This window comes from Styela clava, chromosome 8 (assembly GCF_964204865.1).
Source record: "Styela clava chromosome 8, kaStyClav1.hap1.2, whole genome shotgun sequence".
Classification (NCBI taxonomy): domain Eukaryota; kingdom Metazoa; phylum Chordata; class Ascidiacea; order Stolidobranchia; family Styelidae; genus Styela; species Styela clava.
In genome coordinates, this window is record NC_135257.1 from 6,408,693 (window position 1) to 6,423,443 (window position 14,751).

Genomic DNA, 14,751 nt, shown 5'->3' on the forward strand with positions numbered 1-14,751 from the left:
TGTATTCAAAATTAAACATTGTGGATTTAGATTGTGCAAACAACTATGACGAAGGAACTTGTGGTGCTTGTGATTTTGAAACTGGTCAGTGTGGATGGATTAGTCTTACTTCAGGAAGCTATGTGTGGAATCGTGATAATGGAGGAACATCAAGTATAGTGACCGGACCATCTGTCGATCACACTGTTGGAACATCTCTTGGTATAGTGTTATTTTTTTAATGCCTGTATACTACTGGGTGTGAAAAGCTATAATTCAGTTTATTGAAATAAAATATTGTAATTCATTTAGCTTTGTGGTGAATATTTCTCTTTTTTCGTTAAACTTACAATTTCAAATGAATATTTGTCTAGTGTGAATTCTAAATAATTTTGGTCGAATTTTCAAACATAACCTTCAACCGTCTTGGTTTTTTTTCCTATTTTATTTCTGTAGCACATTGTTTTGTTTGACAAAAACGATATATTCCTCTTAATACTTTCTAAGGCTACTATATGGCCGTTGAAGCATCAAATGGAGGTCGTGGTAGTGAAGCAGTTATGTTAACACCAGCTTTACAGCAATCTAAAGATACTTGTCAGGTATGAGTAGGTTTGCGTCAATTTTATTATACTTAATTGAACAGGGACTTTTATATGGCTTCTATAGGATGTAGAATACCTGAAATATGTGTTTGTGCCAACCAAGTAAATAGATAAAAAATTGCAAAATATTATTATTGTTCGCAACAGTAAACTTCACCATAAGTTCTCTGTTACTCTAATACAGTCATTCCTGGGGTGCGCACCACAAAGGGGGCGGGTGTAGACATTTTTTTAAGGGGACGTGAAGCTAATTAAGAATAAAAATATTTGTTAGATTTTATCTTACCTGCCTTATTTTGGATATTTACATTATTTTATTGCTCAACTGCTCTAATGTTTTATTTAATGATATTTCATAGCATTCTTGTGTAGTGATAGATAATGAATTTCAAGTAACAAGAAATGTTTGCAGTGTAACAAGAATTTTTGTGTTAGAATTTGAACATCATAGTCATAGGTGTCTGTGCTATGCCATCCCAAGCAAAAACGCTCTATTTTACTCTAGTTTTATTCAAGTGTAATCTTATGTACAAATTCAATTCTGAAATTAATTTCTGAATTAAAGTGGATATTGTACATGAAAATTAGGGATAATTCTTGAAGTATTACATTTAATTACAACTAATATTTGCTCTATAAATCATGACATAAAATGTTTTTGCAGTTGATTTTCTGGTTCCACATGAAAGGTCGTGGTTTCACAGAAACTCTTCTGAATCCTAACCCTGGGAAATTATCAGTATTTTTGACATTGACAACTGTTGGTCGTACCTTCCCAGTGTGGGAGCACAGTCAAGATGAGGGTGATATCTGGATACAAGGAAATGTTTTTATAGGTAATTATTTTGAGAGTATACTCATTCTGAATATTTAGATTCGAGATATTTGCTGTGGGGTTGGGTTATTGTGATTGAATATTTTTTTTTTCTTATTGTTTACTAGTGATGAGATATTTTTACTGATTATTTTAATCCATTTTTGGAATGTACAATTGCCATATTTAAAAAAAAAATAAAATAACTTTTCGAAAAGCTATGTTCTAAGTTTGCTATTTTAAGAAAATTGAAAAAAAATTAGCTCTAAACAATTTGAACCATAACTTAGTGAAGCATTGTGATGAGGTATAGAATATAGAACGGTGTATTACCAGGCTTCTTATTTGAAAAAAAAAATTCCTTGTATATAATAACTGATCACTTATTTTTATTTTATTAAGGACGTGTAACTCAACCTTTCTTGCTCTCATTTGTTGGAACTCGTAGTGCGAGTGGACCTAGTGATTTAGCAGTTGATGATATCTCATATACTGGATGTGCATTGCCGATACCACAGACATCTTGTTCATCAGATGAATACAGGTATTACGCCTTATTCTAATGTTTTGAATATATGTCTAACACACAAAACTAACTTTTAATACCTAGAAAAATAATGGAAAACCCATAGGTAAATATGAAAAAAAATTTTATTAGCCAAATATATTAAAAATCCAACAAAATTACTTCATAGAAATATTAAGACAGTGCTCGTGGAGATTGTCATGCTTTTCCAATATTTATAATAATCTCATATCGTTACTATTTATCAAATGCACTATATAATCAAATGCGCTGCTTGTAATCATAATATGGTGTACATAGTCTGTATAGCTTGCCAGGTTTTTACATATACATACATTCTTTCATAAAAAAACTATACAAGTTGTTATTTTTTGAATCTGCAATGAATATTTTTCTCTTTTATTGTATTATCAGATGTGGCAATGGAGCTTGTATACCAAGTGCATATGTTTGTGATTTAACTGATAATTGTGGTGATGGAACAGATGAGTCATCTTGCAGTCAATACACAACTTGTGATTTTGAACAAGATTTTTGCACAGGTAGGTTTTTAATCTCATTAGACAGTAATTAATTATTCTGAGTTTCAGTAGTTTTGATGTACTTTAATTATGTGTGTGTTGGTCGCTAATTATTACAAAGCTGGATAGCATTATTTATCATCATTACTTCGAATAAGACATTTTAGTTCAAATATTTCCTACCTGTTTGATTTATTTAAATACTATATTAACCAACAAAGTTGAAAAACACTTAAAAGTGTTTTAGCTTGTTCAAGGTGTTAGACTGAATATAATTTTCAGGTTATAATTCTGGGGATGGTGATTTTGACTGGGAATGGAGATCTGCTGATCAGACTCATACAACAGGGACTGGGCCAAGCAGAGATCACACAACCAATACAGATACAGGGTAGACATTTCCTTCGCTCATAAAATAGTTTTGAATACATATTTATATGACAGTTAGCATTTGTAACAATATTCCCAAGTTTTTGAACTGTGCATTCCTTGCATTTATTGCAATCATATGGTTTTAGGAATAAAGATTTTCTAAAATGAATGTTTAAAACAACTTCCTACACAAACAAAATATTTTTATGTTATTGCATTTGGTCAACGAAGGACCCTTTCAGCAAATTAATTTATAATTAATTAGTTATTGAATAAAATATAACTATGAGAATACTGTTAAGTTAAGCTAGTTTTCATATCATCTCTGTTCATTTTGAATATAATTCCGTTCTGTTTTCTCCTAATAGTCTCTGTGATAGCAGTTGAACTTCTCTTATGTGCCATCGTAGATGAACAAAAAATACAAAATTGCAAAAAATAAATAAATATTAATTAGAATTATCCAATTCTTATTTTATTTTGATTAAACGTCACTTCCTTTGCAGAAAAACTGAAAATAGCTTCATGGTATTTTTCTCTGTATATATTTTTAACAGATATTTTCTGTACATGAATGCTGCACGTCCGAATTATCCGGACGATACAGCAGTTTTTACATTCCCACCAATTCAAGCAACTGTAACTCTACCTTACTGTGTAATGACTTTCTATTACCACATGATTGGAAGACATGTTGGAGAATTGACGTTTTACAAACGAACAAGGGTAAATATAATTACAAATTTCTAAATATATCTGAATTCCCTTCTTATACATTCTCACAATCGGCCATAATGAGGCTCAAAAATTGCCATCATGAGGAAAAATATTAGCTCTTGTAGAATAATTATGAAAATTTGTTCCAAAAATAGTCAGCAACAATCTAAAAATCATTCTTTGAATCAAATATTTTTCAGGTTGGAGGGCCATGGATAAAAGTCTGGTACAGAAAAGAAGCTCTTGAACAAGACTACTTTGCAAGAAGGGAAATCACACTAGCGGATGCTGAAAATTTTCAGGTATTGAATACTTTCTTGTTTATAACAATAATGAATCACTTCAGTTGCTAAACAGAATGAATCTAAGATCAGCAATCGGCTCGGGGGTGTGATGCATCGTGCTAATTATTAGGAATAAGCTTGCCACTGCACTTCTGATTACCCTGCATTGGGTTCGCAGGTTCGCAGACTCCCATGCGAGGATATTTACATGCGAGAGGATTGCTGGAGGTTGGTTCAGGGTGGTGGTTTGGTATGGCTTCCTCCACCACCAAGTCCATGCATCTCAAACAACTACCTGGCTAACTAATCCCATTCCCGATATAGACTGGTAATCGGACGAGAGGCCATGCATAAGTCTCATCCTCTCCCACAGAATAAATATGTAAATTTTCTCCTATCCTAATCATCAATACATATTTGGCTGGATCGTGATGTTCAGTTCTATGCAAAGTAACTGCCATTGAACTCAAATTTTATTTAAGTGAGCTAACTATCAAGTTACTTTTGTGCATACAACAAGATCAACTTGGTTTTCTTGGAATGACTTTAATGTAGTATTCGCTCATTCCTTTTTTAAACATTATGTAGGCGTTATCACTTAACTCAACATATTGTAGACTGATTTTTTTTCACTTTGAGGTTGTACATATGGATATTTTTGGAAAAAATTATGAAAAGGTAAAAACATTTTATTACCAAACTAATGATAGGAAAATATTTCAAAAATTATTACAACTACTATTAACCTACGCTTCATATTAACCTAGTCTTGAAATACATCATTTTAGTGACTCTTCAGAGCATGAAAACTTATGTATGTATGTTTTGCAGGTTATGATTGAAGGAAAAGTTGGAAACGGACACGAAGGAGACATTGCAATTGATGATATTGTTTTCAGTCCTGGATGTGTATTTATTGGTGGATCACTACCAGCAGGGACAACACCACCTCCAACTCCTTCACCATGTGACGTTGGTGAAGCTGTTTGTGATGACAGATCAACATGCATTGCATTATCCAAGGTAGGGACAAATTATAGAATACTATATATATGTAGGATGTATTTATTGACATGTATGTATATTTTTTGTGTCACTTGTTTGTATCTTTGAGTGATAAATCAGATATTTGTCTGAAAGAATCATACTAAGTCTAGCCAATACATTGATAATATAAATAATAGTGGTGGTGATCATTTTTTTAGTTTGAAAAACGATTACCATCGTACTTGTTATGGAAATATTCTCGACATTCCATGAACTTTTTCCTAGGTTTGTGATTACATAGCTGACTGCCCTTCTGGACTAGGTGATGAAAATCAATGTGCAGCATGTACTTTTGAAGAGAATACTTGTGGTTGGACTGATATTAGCTCTGGTACTTGGGCTTGGTTGAGAGAAGAAGCTTTGCACGTCATAGACCCACAAGGACCACAGGTTGACCACACAACAAGTACACCACAAGGCAAGATATTTGTGAATCGAGGAATACATTATATATTCAAGATATTTTTTTTAATTGCATTACATGCAGTGTAGTATCATTAGAAAAAGTTATATTTGATTGTTGTGATTGTTTCTTTTGATATGCAGAAATGCATAGTAGATCTTCTTCAAACCATCTTCTTCAAACAAACTATGTTTTATGTTATATTGAATTTCCATCAAAGTTCTCTATTGAAGTATTCTAAAATAATATTGAACTTGATTGATTGATTGATTGATTGATTGTCTTATTTAGTGAGAGTACAGCAGGAACTTTTCCAGTGTTCTTCATTGTTTTATTTTTTCAGTAGTCTATATAACTATTATCACAATAGATCTGTTATACATTAAAATATCTAATTTATTCAAAACAGGATATATTATGAGAATTGACAACACTCAATCATCCTTCCTTGCTAAAGCAATCATGCAAACTGTACCAATGGGTGAATCTGGACTAGCTTGTCAGATGAAATTTTACTTATGGCTTGGTGGAGCAGGTCAGTATATTACCATCATTTTTTTTGTCTATCATGGGTTTGATGACTTATGTCAGGGCTGTTTTTCATCAGTGAACTTTTTCTATTTGTGAGTTTTCTTCGCTATGTTCGTTTTGAGTGGGTTTTATTTCGAGCAAATGTCTATAAAAATAATTCTAGAGCAAAAAGTTTTATTTGTATAGACCTACATTCAAAATTTCTAGGTGATGCTGGAGAAGTTGTCATTCGAGTGTATCCTGATGCAAACAATAACAACAATTATAGAGATGTCTGGTTCAGAGTTGGAACTGAAGGAAAACTATGGAGTGAGCAATATGCTCCCATTGGCAAAAGACCTTCAGGATTTAAGGTTCTTCCATTGTTTCATTATTTTAGTTATTAACTATCAAATTTTTTGAGTACTGCTTGATTCTTAGTTTTGAATATTATTATATGGCACATTTTTATGTTTTCTCTTTTTAGTTACAGTTTGTTAGTTTAGGTATCTAACATAAAATTTTATGTTAAATTTCTTAAAATAGACAATACCATTCTACTATTGAAAAAAGTTTTATAGTTATAGTATGATTGTTCGAAAATAATGAAGTGATCAGGCTGTATGTGTACAATTGCTATGAAAAAATACTTTAAATGCATTTCCATGCTATGCATTCAAATATTTCAGGTTGAGTTCAGGGGTATTCCATCACCCCTCGCTGTCGGCACCACAGATATATCACTGGATGACATTGAGTTTATCAATTGTGATCCTAATTACCTTCCATCAGAAAGATATGACTTGACTTGTACATTTGAGGACGGCATGTGTGGATGGTATCAAGAACAAGATAAAGATGATTTTGATTGGATCTATGGACAAGCTGTTGACAACTCTCTTATTGTACACTCAGGAGCAGGTAAGTTGCCTGTGGCCATATATATCTTTGTGATCTTTTCAAGACGCAGAAGAAAATAATATTCTGTTTACTATCAAGTAAGAATAATTGCAGCCAAGGTATTAAGAATACTAAAGAGTGTGCTGCTTCCAATTATGTAAAAAAGATGGAACGCTGAGTGCTTCAGTTACCTAAAATGTTATAATTCAATTTGGAAAACATTTTTAATTTTTTGTTTGGGTAACTACTATGTTATTACCTAACAAAAATATTGTTGCTGAATGTTTTGTTTCTGCTCTTTCATAGGATATGATCACACTCTTGGACCGGATGGAAACGGACATTTTATATATTTTGATTCAACACGAAGTATGCCAGCCAATGATAAAGCACAAATTATCAGCTATTCTCAACCAAAGTCAACAACTTCTGATTCAAGGGTATGTAAAATATAAAAAAATAGTATAAGATTGGAACTATAAATGTTATTTTATCTATTTCCATTTGCATTTATTTCACCTTTGCATTGCAATAATTGAATGAGATAATATTTCATGATTATCATGGATGAGAAGAAAACTGATAGGAATATTTTTTTCATATAAAAAGCCATGTTCTCTTGTCCATCATCTACCAGTGTTGACATGGTTTAAAAATATGTAGTTACATAGTTAGTGGAGAAAGCTGTAACTGAACAATGGTAGATTAAACAAAATTGTATCACATGTAGCTATAATAGTGTAGCTCTCTCCTCACACATAATTAACCTCTACTGGAGTTGAAATTGCATTCTTAACAATATTATCAATTTGAAGAGTTGACAAGCACACCTGACGCTCTCTGCATATTTATTTGGCCAGCTATTAATCAGCTAGTCTGATATCTAATTTATAATCAACCTTAAATATTATCGAACATTTCTGGTTTCTAAGTTTTAAATACTTGTGCTATGAATGCATTTTAATATTAATCACTAAATGATATTTGGGCATGATCAAGATTCAATGTTTCTATTTTACAGATGTGTATAGAATGGTACTATCATATGTTTGGGCCAAATGTTGGAACTCTCAATGTGTACAGAGTACTTACCAAAAATGGTAATAAATGGAAATTCTGGACTCGTAGTGGTTCTTCAGGAAATCAGTAAGTCGACGTCACATAAATTAAATTAATGACAATGTGTGACAGTGTTAAATAATGTGTCAAATAATAACACTTGTGGTGGTTGTGTGAATATACGTGACTTTATATTTGTGTGAAAAAATTCAGGGTTGATAGTGGCTTTATTTATTGTTTTAAATGTAACTTTTTAAATTATACTACCAGTAAGTTAACTTGAATGAGATGAAATTACTCTGGTGCTGAGTATGAATGTTTCAGTTACGGTAATTCATACAATATATTATAGTTATCATCAAAATACCAAATGCTTGAATAGGCATTTGTATTTCCGTATAGTTAATGAATGAGTGTAACCTAATTTGGGGCCAAACAAAATATAAGCTAAACAAGGACAACATAAATTCATTCATTGAAAAATTATTATCAGCCTAATTTTGTATTTTTTATTTCTAATTCTGTATATTGTTGCTATTTTTAGATGGGTGTACAATTTCTTCTCGTTCGTTTCTAATGATGACTTCAGCCTGATTTTTGAAGCTGTTAGAGGTGGTTTGGATGGCGACATTGCATTAGATGATATCACAGTTACACCAGGAGATTGTGCAACAATGGATAAATATTGTGACTTTGAGGCTTCTTGTCATTTCTCACAAGTAAACTATTTTATTTTTATTGACACATACTGAAAGATGTTAATTGTAATTTTGCGACCTTTGCTTCTAGTATTGAATAGTTTGTACCTTTCACTTCCAAATTTTATGAGTTCAACACAATACAGCTGGACTGCACAAAAAACAATTTTGATTGACTTGCAATGGCGGCTTGTTTTGGATATGTCTGTTTTTATTTAAATATTGAATGATTGATTTATAGACATCAAAAGATGATGGAAAAGATTGGATTAAAACCAAAGGAGCTAGAAAAAACCCAGATACCGGTCCTTCTATTGATCATACAAGACAAACAGAAGATGGTGTATACATGCTTGCTAACTTATTTTCTTACCAACCTGGAATGAAAACAATACAGTGGACACAAACCTATCAACCTACAACGGGACCTTCTTGTGTAGCATTCTGGTAAGTCATTTACCTTGCATTATTTATCACAGTATACCCTCATTCTATTTTTTAATTTTGTAATATAAAATTTAAGGTATCATATGTATGGTCAAGGAATGGGCACAATGAATCTTTACACACAAAAGTATGAGGATATGAGCACACAATTACTTATATGGTCTGAGTCTGGCAACAATGGTGATGTATGGAGGCATGCTAAAGCTACAGTATTTCCAACAGATTACCCCTTCAAGGTAATTCAATCATTCTATTATGGAATTGCAATACACAAGTTAACATTATCTTAGATAAAGTTTATAGTGTACTGGATTTAATAGGCTAATTTCATACTGGCTTTTTATGGTTTTTTGACTGGAACATAATTTAAAGTGAATATGGGAAACATGCAACAAATTAATAGAAAAGTTTTGTGCTGATATGATCAAAAATTTTACTTTTTCATCTAGTGTGAACTCATATAATATATTTTAAACTGTGCCATCTAATACGAGAAATTTTCTAAATGATTCATGGGAACTATCGAAAATAGATGCATGTTACTTTTAACAGCTTGTCTGGGAAGCTGTGAGAGGACCAACAGCAACAAGTGATATGGCTATTGATGATATTTCATTTATTGATGGAGAATGCCCTCCACCAGGTGAGTGCACTGTTTTTTTTATTGCCATGTGAATCGTGTTTGAAACAACATACTAAAGGTAATATATTTTTGGGGAATTTTGAAATTTAACACATTATAAGTGATGAAGCAAATGGGGGATTTCAAATGTGCTGTAAAAAATGTTTTTTTTTCAATGACTTTCCATTTTTCTGTTTCTGCAGGCACTTGTGACTTTGAAATCGATATGTGTTTCTGGGAGAATGAGCCAGACAATGATATGGATTGGATATGGTCTGACTCTGTAACACCAAATAGATTTCCTGGTCCACCAAATGATCATACAACCAACTCACCACAAGGTATAGTTATTTTCGTTTTGTTCAAAATACTTTATGAGGATATTTTTGCAATTGTAAGTTTTAAAATGAGTTTTCAAATTTTGAAAGAATAGGTACGGTAATTGCATTTGTAGTTTTATTTTGAAGTTTGACTTCAACCTGAGAAATATTTTTGAAAAAGTATAAAACATTTTTAGTCATCATCATTCTCTGTTGTAATAACCAATAAACCCCCCTGAGTTGTTAGGAATTATTCTGGTATTGTTAAATTTCTTATTAGCTATCAATAATGGCTATATCTACCGTTTTAGCTTTGACATTAACCTTACTTTAGTTATACTGATATGAATAAAACCAAAATTTGAACCCAAATCTTGTCATCATTTGAACGTGTCCTAATGTATACCTAACTAAAATTTGAAAAAATTGTGGAGATAAAGGAGGCTAATGTTGAATGACTTTATCAATTAAATATTCAATATAATCACAGCCATGTATAAACAAAACGTAGATAAGAAATCTTATTAGAGAATGGCAATATTATATGATATTTCCCATAGTACATAATACAGTACTTTGTTAGTCAAATTAATTTGAAACATATTTTAAGTAGCATAAAATATTTAGATATTAGAGTGTTACTATAAAGTGCTTACACATAAACCTAACTAAGGATTCAAGTTCCATTAAAATTATTTATCACACTACTTACTACAGTAATAATCACTGCTTCAAATGACAGAAGCTTTTTTAGAGTTTTCTCATTTTTCGAGGTAACATTGCATTTTTATTTCATTGTTTTAGGTCATTTTGCGTATGTTACTGGTATAGTGAATGGTTATAGTAAAGCAAGATTAGCAAGTGAAACACATCCCCCTACATCTGGTGCATGTATGCGATGGTGGTACCATATGACTGGAGCATCCGTGGGAACACTCAATGTATATGTGCAAGATGCTAGTGAAAATTTGAATGAGCTTCAGGAAAGTGAAAGAATATATCAAGATTTTGGTGATCAAGGAGACTTCTGGATTACTTCTGCTCTGGGAATTTATTCTACAAAGAGTTGGAGGTATGGAAATATACGTTTCTAGTTTGTTCACTGATGTGTAAATACTTTCTTTGTATTCATGTTGCCTAAGATATCTAGCAAGCAAATCAATTGATCCACTTGCTTATTTTTTATTCAGACGGAATTTGTGTCTGTATTTTTGTGCAACAACAATGATATTTTAAAGAGTATGTTTTCTACACCAGGCACAATCACCAACCTCGTTTTTGTATTTATAGTTTAGTCAGAAACTACATCTATCTTTAACGAAACCAAAACCCTCATTCATAAATTTATTTTGTTCAGATTGGTTATTGAAGCCATTAAATCGTCATCATTAGATGTTGGAAGTATTGCAATTGATGACATTGTATTGGATCTCACTGCATTTTGTAATTCTACGATTAAAACTACGACACCACCTATCACCAGACCACCCACAGCGGTAAATAATTTATTGTAAAATGTCAGTTTCAGAAATTTGAGATAATGTATGTTTTCCCCAAAAACATTTTTTTGCAGTCTCCGACACAGTGGGATTGTGATTTCGAAAACAGTGACTTCTGTACTTGGACAAATAATAATGGTGGATCGGCTAGGTGGACAATCAATCAGGGAGAAACTCCTTCCACAAACACTGGACCAACATCTGACCATACATTATTAAGTTACACTGGACATTACATCTATTTAGAAAGTAATTCATTAACTAATGGAGATTCTGCAAGGTAATATTTTTTGCAAGCTATGTTCCCATTTTTACATGTATGGCTTATGATCATATGCATTGGATATGTAAAATTTATCTTCATCTAACAATTTATCGATTGAAAAGGTGTATGAAGAAACTATATGTTTTAACATAAAATTTCCTTTAATATATTTCAGGTTGATCAGTACTACTGTTACTGTTGGTCCTGAAGGGAGTTGCTTGAAATTTTACCATCACATGTTTGGTGAAAACATAGGAAGCTTAAATGCTTACTCTCGGCCATCAACTTCATCTGGCCTTGGAACCAAAATTTGGACCTATTCAAAATCTAAAGGACAAAAGTAAGAATGAAAAATTTACCACAATTTCTAAATAACTGACAACTTGAACTATGAAAAATATAATTCATTTACCTAATTTGGGCGATTTATAACATATACCGTAGTATACATTATGAGGGACTTGTTAGAGAAAAATTATTAAATTTGTTCACATTTTTGATGAAATGTTCTTTGGAGCTAGGTATGTTTAGAAATTATTATCATAGTAAGATATCGATTTATAGTTCAATTCTTGCAATACAGTGATGGACATAACAAAATCCAGGCCATCTTAAAAAATTATGTACCAACACGATTATAATAATATTCACTCCTTTTTATTTTGGTAATTGTACAAAATTTGATTTATTACCACAGATGGTATCTTGCTAAAACATACTTGGATACACCTGGATCATATGTTATTACTATTGAAGCTGTAAGAGGAAATGGAGAGTTTGGAGATATTGCCATTGATGATGTTTCCATTCCAGTATGTTTCATTAATATTGTTTTTATTCAGAGAAATATGGTACATATCATTAGTTAATTTAAGTTTGGAATAGATAGATAGATAGTTTATTTCGAAAACTCCATAACAAACCTAAATTTAAAATGGAGAATTCTGGAGGGCAAGCAAAACCTACAAAAAAGTTTAAAACATGAAGTATCTCATGTGCCTGCCCACCAGCACGCACACAAAAACACAAGCCCAATTAAATGAGGCTTGGGCCAAACTTAAAAAACAAAATACACGATAGTAATCTGTTGTACTCTCTTTCAACAATTACGTTGATAATGACCAATACCTACAACCTCATGCAAAGATAATGTGGGGAATGGAATGTAATAAATTTGCGACGATAGTCATACTCATGAAGCCATGAAAGCTTTAAGAAAAACCAATCCATGAAAAACTACACTGATTGCTAGATTGGGCATTGCGGAAAAGATGATAAGTGGTTTAATATACAAACAAACGCAAAACCATGGCGGCAAATTCGGTGTGCGGACACTCATAAAAGCAATTATTAGGAAAAACACTAATCACACGTGAGCAGGTCTGAAGCCTAATTGATACATTGACGTGGCCAACATTGTTAAAACAGTACCGGTACCGGTATACACACAGAGAGAACAAATCAAAAATATGCCACTAAATGAATGTTTAAAAATGTTACACTGTAAGTTACACTGCAAACTATTTACACATATATAGTTGAATACTCAGTATTCAAGCGGAATTTCTAGAAATAGCAGTATATCATACTCTTTGTCACAAAATAAAATATCTGAATCAATCCCTGTTGTATTCATCTTTCGATTCTGTTATGATGTCCGTATGTTGTCTTTATGCTGCCATGTAATTTCATATTTCGGCCTTTACCTGTTGATATTCCTTAAGTGCTGGTTCATTGTTGTCAATCTAATCTTTCTGCGCCGTTCAAAAATGCGACCGCACCCGACGACTGCCAAACACAAACTTTAAATCCAATCTTTTATTCATAAACTTCTTTAATTCCGGTGGATGGGCCTTGATCATGTTGATATCACGAGATACAAATCTAATAGTAAATACCGAAACACACAGCGCGCAGCATTCTCAGTCCAACAGCATTGATTGATCCTTCATCTAACAGAGCAACAAAAACACGTCCGACCCAGACGGCAGTCTGGCAGAAGTCCCAATTGAATATACTCACTGCAACAAGGCCTGGCAATTTTCAATATTTTGCAGTGTTGAATAAAATGTGCATTGTGGCAAGAAACCTTCATATTCGAATCTTTGATATTCAACTTCTTTTGTCAATCTTCGACATGAATTGATTGTGCTTTCACTGCGCAAGGGCAAAATATTAAGCAAAAACAGTGAATCCAATATCCTAGATTCTTTTACAATTATTTTTGAGTTTTTTACAAACGAATTTAAACTAATTTTATCAAACATTTTAAGCATGACCAAAATCATTTTTCTTTATTTTTATCACAGGATGGCCTTTGCCCGACAACACCTGACGTTTGTGATTTTGAAAATGGTAACTGTGGCTACACTCAAGGTAACCAGGATGACCAAGACTGGATACTGACATCCGGTGCTAGTTCAAGTACAAGTACTGGACCACAAGTTGGTGATCATACATATGGAACACCAAACGGACATTACTACTTGGCAGGTAATATTTAAAAGAAAATTAATAATTCTGAGACCTATATCAAATACTTAACCCTTTCCATGCGATTTTTATTTTTTATTAAATAATCGTATTTGCTACGCCGACTTTATGCATTTGTACCCCCACAACTAATCGATCGACTAACGAAAAAGTAATGATCCTCTGCTGCCCACTGACGACAAGTTGGAAAGCTTATTTAAAGAGCTTGCAATTGGCTATTAAAAAAATTTTTTTTTTCAAAAGGGGTGGTCTGAGTCACAAACCAGATAGAAAAAAGACATTTTATTTTCTTGGGTGTTGAAACTTCAAACCGTGATAAAAAATAGAAATATTCGCTAAATCCTTTACTGTTACCGCTTCTTGGTTGGCAAACAATAGCATAATATTGCTGTAGCAATTTCGTTATCTAACTCAAAATACTTTGGTAGATGGAAGGGATAATATGTCTTCTATTACCACCCAAAAAACACTGAAATTTGCATAAATTTCAAAAACACTCCCTCGTTCCGCCGCAAATAAAATTCCCATGGTAAACGAAAGCGAGATTTACCATCGCTTATGTTAATTTCGAAGAAGACTTCTTATCAATAAACTAGAACCCGGAAAAACTAGACCAACAGTTTGCGACCGATTGCTAAATAAAACAGTGGAGTACATCAACGTACCCGCC

The 14,751-nt window shown here is 32.5% G+C and overlaps 2 protein-coding genes across 2 annotated transcripts in view; both read left to right on the top strand.

The window, feature by feature from the left end:
* The window catches only part of LOC120346520 (MAM and LDL-receptor class A domain-containing protein 1-like), a 42,568-nt gene extending 37,059 nt beyond the window's left edge, over positions 1-5,509 (top strand). The window contains exons 62-72 of the mRNA XM_078115232.1: positions 31-201; positions 487-581; positions 1,249-1,420; positions 1,801-1,942; positions 2,339-2,466; positions 2,728-2,836; positions 3,375-3,543; positions 3,735-3,836; positions 4,650-4,841; positions 5,091-5,283; positions 5,412-5,509. Coding sequence (XP_077971358.1) covers positions 31-201; positions 487-581; positions 1,249-1,420; positions 1,801-1,942; positions 2,339-2,466; positions 2,728-2,836; positions 3,375-3,543; positions 3,735-3,836; positions 4,650-4,841; positions 5,091-5,283; positions 5,412-5,509 — 1,571 coding nt within the window. The remainder of the gene's footprint in view (positions 1-30; positions 202-486; positions 582-1,248; positions 1,421-1,800; positions 1,943-2,338; positions 2,467-2,727; positions 2,837-3,374; positions 3,544-3,734; positions 3,837-4,649; positions 4,842-5,090; positions 5,284-5,411) is intronic.
* Positions 5,510-5,681: 172 nt separating this feature from the next.
* The window catches only part of LOC120345445 (MAM and LDL-receptor class A domain-containing protein 2-like), an 81,205-nt gene continuing 72,135 nt past the window's right edge, over positions 5,682-14,751 (top strand). Inside the window, exons 1-16 of the mRNA XM_039414898.2 lie at positions 5,682-5,803; positions 6,007-6,152; positions 6,468-6,699; positions 6,985-7,118; positions 7,700-7,824; positions 8,282-8,456; positions 8,677-8,882; positions 8,959-9,118; positions 9,435-9,525; positions 9,708-9,845; positions 10,629-10,896; positions 11,182-11,320; positions 11,398-11,603; positions 11,764-11,928; positions 12,286-12,400; positions 13,898-14,081. Coding sequence (XP_039270832.2) covers positions 5,686-5,803; positions 6,007-6,152; positions 6,468-6,699; positions 6,985-7,118; positions 7,700-7,824; positions 8,282-8,456; positions 8,677-8,882; positions 8,959-9,118; positions 9,435-9,525; positions 9,708-9,845; positions 10,629-10,896; positions 11,182-11,320; positions 11,398-11,603; positions 11,764-11,928; positions 12,286-12,400; positions 13,898-14,081 — 2,602 coding nt within the window. The 5' untranslated portion in view covers positions 5,682-5,685. The remainder of the gene's footprint in view (positions 5,804-6,006; positions 6,153-6,467; positions 6,700-6,984; positions 7,119-7,699; positions 7,825-8,281; positions 8,457-8,676; positions 8,883-8,958; positions 9,119-9,434; positions 9,526-9,707; positions 9,846-10,628; positions 10,897-11,181; positions 11,321-11,397; positions 11,604-11,763; positions 11,929-12,285; positions 12,401-13,897; positions 14,082-14,751) is intronic.